The following is a 4,583-nucleotide window of genomic DNA, read 5'->3' as shown; positions in this document are numbered from 1 at the left end:
TGTGTGTGTGTGTGTGTGAGTGAATGTGTGTGTGTGTGTGTGAGAGAGAGTGAATCTGTGTGTGTGTGTGTGTGAGAGTGTGTGTGTGTGTGTGTGTGAGAGTGAATCTGTGTGTGTGATGGTCTGACAGTGTATGTGTGTGTGATGGTCTGACGGTGTGTGTGTGTGTGTGTTCTGCACAGGCGAGTGTGTGGCAGGAAGAGGAAGGGGACGCCGGTGAAGGTGTGTGAAAGAGCGGCGTATGTGACGGAGGACGAGGAGGAGAGTCTGTCTGAACACAGTTACAGCCCAGGTACTGAAACACAGTTTAGAGTGTTTTATCCAGTCAGAGCTCGTTTAGTGTAACTGTAGCTGGATCTTGACTGGTTTTGATCAAGTAAAGGTCAGAATAACGTCAGTAATATCTCCAGATGAACACTTACTGCACTGAAGCAGCTCAGCTTTACTTGATTCTCCATCAATCATGTTTTAGAGTCTCAAATCTGATCCTCAGGATCTTTTGAGGAGCGTTTGTTTCCAGAAGCTTTACTTTCACTGTTCCTCAGCGGAGGAATGATCTTCACAAGCCTCCAGAACATCTCACGTCTTCTGAGGAGCCTTTATTTCTTCAGCTCTCAATCACTGCGTTATATGTTTGGAGCATTTCAGACTCTTCTTACTGAGACAGATTACTGCAGATATAGAGACGATATTTAGATCATTTACAGCACAAGCATCAGAATCTCATCATATAAAAATCAGCATGAGCCTCTGAATAACATTTAGCTGTTTTTTCCTCCATATTTAGAATGTTATTGATTTGTTTGTTTGTGTGTGTGTGTGTGTGTGTGTGTGTGTGTGTGTGTGTGTGTGTAGGGGATGAGCAGTACACAGAGGGAGCTGAAGACCGGATCCCTGCGCCGAGCAGCCCGTTCTTCCTCACCGACCCGGCACAGCTCTGGTACAAGACCTGCTCTCATTCACTTTTTATTGGTTGGTGGCAATGAGCTTCCACAGTGCTCAGCCGTGTTGACTCTGAATGTGCCGTGTGTTTGTGTGTCCTGCAGTGTGCCAGAGCTGGCTGAAGAGGGCGCTAGCGGCGTCCGCGGCCCTGTGCTGTTCCACCCAGCGCCCAACTGCAGGATTAGAGAGGTGCATTGTGGGAGTCAGGTCCGGCTCGTCGTCATAGCCATTCGAGACATTGCCAAAGGAGAGGAGATCACAGTGGACTACAGCCTGACCGACTGGGGAGAAAATGCCATGGTAAGCGATCAGAACGCCACTAAAAAAAATGCTATATGCTCTGTGCATCACAATCAGTCGTCGTGTTCAGAACCAGAGATTCTACCGCAGTAATGCCACCGGAGCTACTGCAAGTATTGTGCCATTCTAAATCATACCTCAAGAGAAAGCTGACATCTATGTCAGAGCATTTTTAGCAAATATTTAGTAAATATTCAGTATACAACAGTTCGTAAGACATGAGATGGAAATAGTCAGATTCAAGGATTTACGTGTTTGAATGCCTTCATTTTTGTCAATCCAAATAAATCTAATCTGGACATTGACACAGGCATTTCAGTATTATTTAAATACATTTTTGAGATGGTGTGCGATGAGATCGGTGTGTTGGTTAGTTCAATTATCCAATCACATCATCTGCTGAAGAAGTCACATGAGTTTTTTGATGCGCTTTGAGGAATTTATTCGGTAGTACATTGTAGTTTATTTGCATGTCTTATTATCAAATGGAAAAAATACGGTGCGTTCCAACGGGATATATCGCCCTCCGAAAGAGCACTTCAGAATGAAAACAATCATGGCTGCCATATTGAAGGGTCGTTCCAAAACGAAGTGCTCAAAACTGGCCACTTCAAAGGGCCCTTCGGAATGAAGGATTTCGAAGGGTACAACTGATGGACACTTCGGGCTCCCATGATCCTTTGCGCAGATTCTTTGCATGATGACGGCGCCTCTGTGTGGGCACGTGATGATGATGCAGAAGGGCACTTCAAGAAACAGTTGTTTGGTCCCCTACACCCTTCAACCCTTCGAAGCTCTCACTCCGGAGGTTATTTATGTTAAGTTATTTATGAGCATTTTTAGAATTGATGCGCATCTTGGCGTTTCCAAGCAGCTTTTCATTTGAATGCAATGCACAAAAATATGTGGCTGGAAACATAGCTGTTTACATGCTATTTTTTATTATATTTATGTATTTCGAACAAAAGGTAAGCGCATGCTCAGTGTGTCAGTAAGTCAATGTTTAACCCGGATCGAGTTCAATCGGATCGATCAAGGAGTTTACATGAAGGCTTTTCAATCCGATTGCGCCATCAATCTGAGTAATGGATTATTTGTGTGCATGTGAACAGAGATGTGACGTTCAGTCACAAATGAATGAGTTGTGTTTTCACCCATGTGTGTGTGTGTGTATCATAGCACATGATCACTTCAGACTCCAGGTTTGTAAAGGGAGGCCTGTCCCGTCTGTGAGTTACAGGCCTCTTTGAATATGGCTGGAATCATGATGATGAACTTGACTTCTTCTTCTTCTTTTACGGCAGCTCGCAAACAAAAAGTGCATCACTGCCACCTTTCTCCCGAATAGACCATTGACACTCATCCTACATGAGCCTGAATCACACACACAACCACATCAACCAACATAACATCACATTTATAAACTTGACTTGAAATCTGCATGTATTTTTATTTATTCTCTGGATCTCATGTGACTCATTTAATCTCAGCAAACTGGATGATCTGGAACTGAACACTTGTTAATGAATGATCTACGGCCTCGTCTCATCTCAGGCTCTGAGTGTGATGAAGGTGAGGCTCAGTTTGGTGTTTGGAGATCCAGAAATAAAGCACAGGAGATTTTCACACACAATCAGCTGAGAATGAGAAACAAATCACACAAGACATGCTGATCTGCAGTCAGTGATCATGTGAGAGACACATTCAAGACATTTGGCAGTGTATTACGCCACCTACTGGATGAACAGGGATGTCAGTAATGACATATTTACTAATACAGATGAAATTATAGTTCTGATAGGGAAGTGCTTTTGATAATATAATATAATATAATATAATATAATATAATATAATATAATAATACTTACATTATAAAAGAGAAGTCATCTCTGGTATGGTGCACACAGTATTCACAAAATACACATGAGCGTTTTTACACGAGCCAGTCCAGCAGAGATTGTTGTAGGTTCAGTTGAGTGAATGTATGTTTTTGTTTGTGATGAGAGAATCCAAATAATTCTATTAGCTGTTAAACCTGTTTTACACACAATCTCCTCATGTCTTCTGTCTCTGATTGATAGTTTAGAGTTGCAGTCAAAGCTCTTTTAGTGTAACTGTACAAACGTCCAGCTTCAGCTCGAGCTTCTCGTGTCAAATCTTGACTGATTTTGATCAAGTAAAGGTCAGAATAACTGCAGTAATATCTCCAGATGAACACTTACTGGACTGAAGCAGCTCAGCTTTACTTGATTCTCCATCAATCATGTTTTAGAGTCTCAAATCTGATCCTCAGGATCTTTTGAGGAGCGTTTGTTTCCAGAAGCTTTACTTTCACTGTTCCTCAGCGGAGGAATGATCTTCACAAGCCTCCAGAACATCTCACGTCTTCTGAGGAGCCTTTATTTCTTCAGCTCTCAATCACTGCGTTATATGTTTGGAGCATTTCAGACTCTTCTTACTGAGACAGATTACTGCAGATATAGAGACGATATTTAGATCATTTACAGCACAAGCATCAGAATCTCATCATATAAAAATCAGCATGAGCCTCTGAATAACATTTAGCTGTTTTTTCCTCCATATTTAGAATGTTATTGATTTGTTTGTTTGTGTGTGTGTGTGTGTGTGTGTGTGTGTGTGTGTGTGTTCTGTGTGTGTGTAGGGGATGAGCAGTACACAGAGGGAGCTGAAGACCGGATACCTGCGCCGAGCAGCCCGTTCTTCCTCACCGACCCGGCACAGCTCTGGTACAAGACCTGCTCTCATTCACTTTTTATTGGTTGGTGGCAATGAGCTTCCACAGTGCTCAGCCGTGTTGACTCTGAATGTGCCGTGTGTTTGTGTGTCCTGCAGTGTGCCAGAGCTGGCTGAAGAGGGCGCTAGCGGCGTCCGCGGCCCTGTGCTGTTCCACCCAGCGCCCAACTGCAGGATTAGAGAGGTGCATTGTGGGAGTCAGGTCCGGCTCGTCGTCATAGCCATTCGAGACATTGCCAAAGGAGAGGAGATCACAGTGGACTACAGCCTGACCGACTGGGGAGAAAATGCCATGGTGAATGACCAGAACCTCACTGAAACACGCTATACTGTATTCTCCGCACATCTGCGTAACCTTTAATTCATTCATGATCTATTAAACCGCAGGGCTTTCATACTTCGGTGTCCCCGCGCGGGTTTGAATGTGGATTCAACCCAGAGAGCAACATCAAGAAGGTGATTTCATGCAACACACACACACACACTCACTCACTCACTCACTCACTCATACGCACACAAACACACGCGCGCACACACACACTCACACACACACACACACACACACACACACACACACTCACACACAC

The 4,583-nt window shown here is 43.8% G+C and overlaps 1 protein-coding gene across 1 annotated transcript in view; it reads left to right on the top strand.

Annotated features, from left to right (window-relative positions):
* LOC107572455 (uncharacterized) overlaps positions 1-4,583 on the top strand; it is a 15,935-nt gene that overhangs the window by 6,132 nt on the left and 5,220 nt on the right. Inside the window, exons 3-5 of the mRNA XM_016258877.1 lie at positions 856-940; positions 1,047-1,242; positions 4,384-4,452. Coding sequence (XP_016114363.1) covers positions 856-940; positions 1,047-1,242; positions 4,384-4,452 — 350 coding nt within the window. The remainder of the gene's footprint in view (positions 1-855; positions 941-1,046; positions 1,243-4,383; positions 4,453-4,583) is intronic.

Source organism: Sinocyclocheilus grahami, unplaced genomic scaffold, assembly GCF_001515645.1.
Source record: "Sinocyclocheilus grahami isolate Dianchi unplaced genomic scaffold, SAMN03320097.WGS_v1.1 scaffold1752.1, whole genome shotgun sequence".
NCBI classification, from domain to species: Eukaryota; Metazoa; Chordata; class Actinopteri; order Cypriniformes; family Cyprinidae; genus Sinocyclocheilus; species Sinocyclocheilus grahami.
The sequence above is the reverse complement of the archived record's forward strand: the minus strand, read 5'-3'. Positions and strand labels throughout refer to the sequence as shown.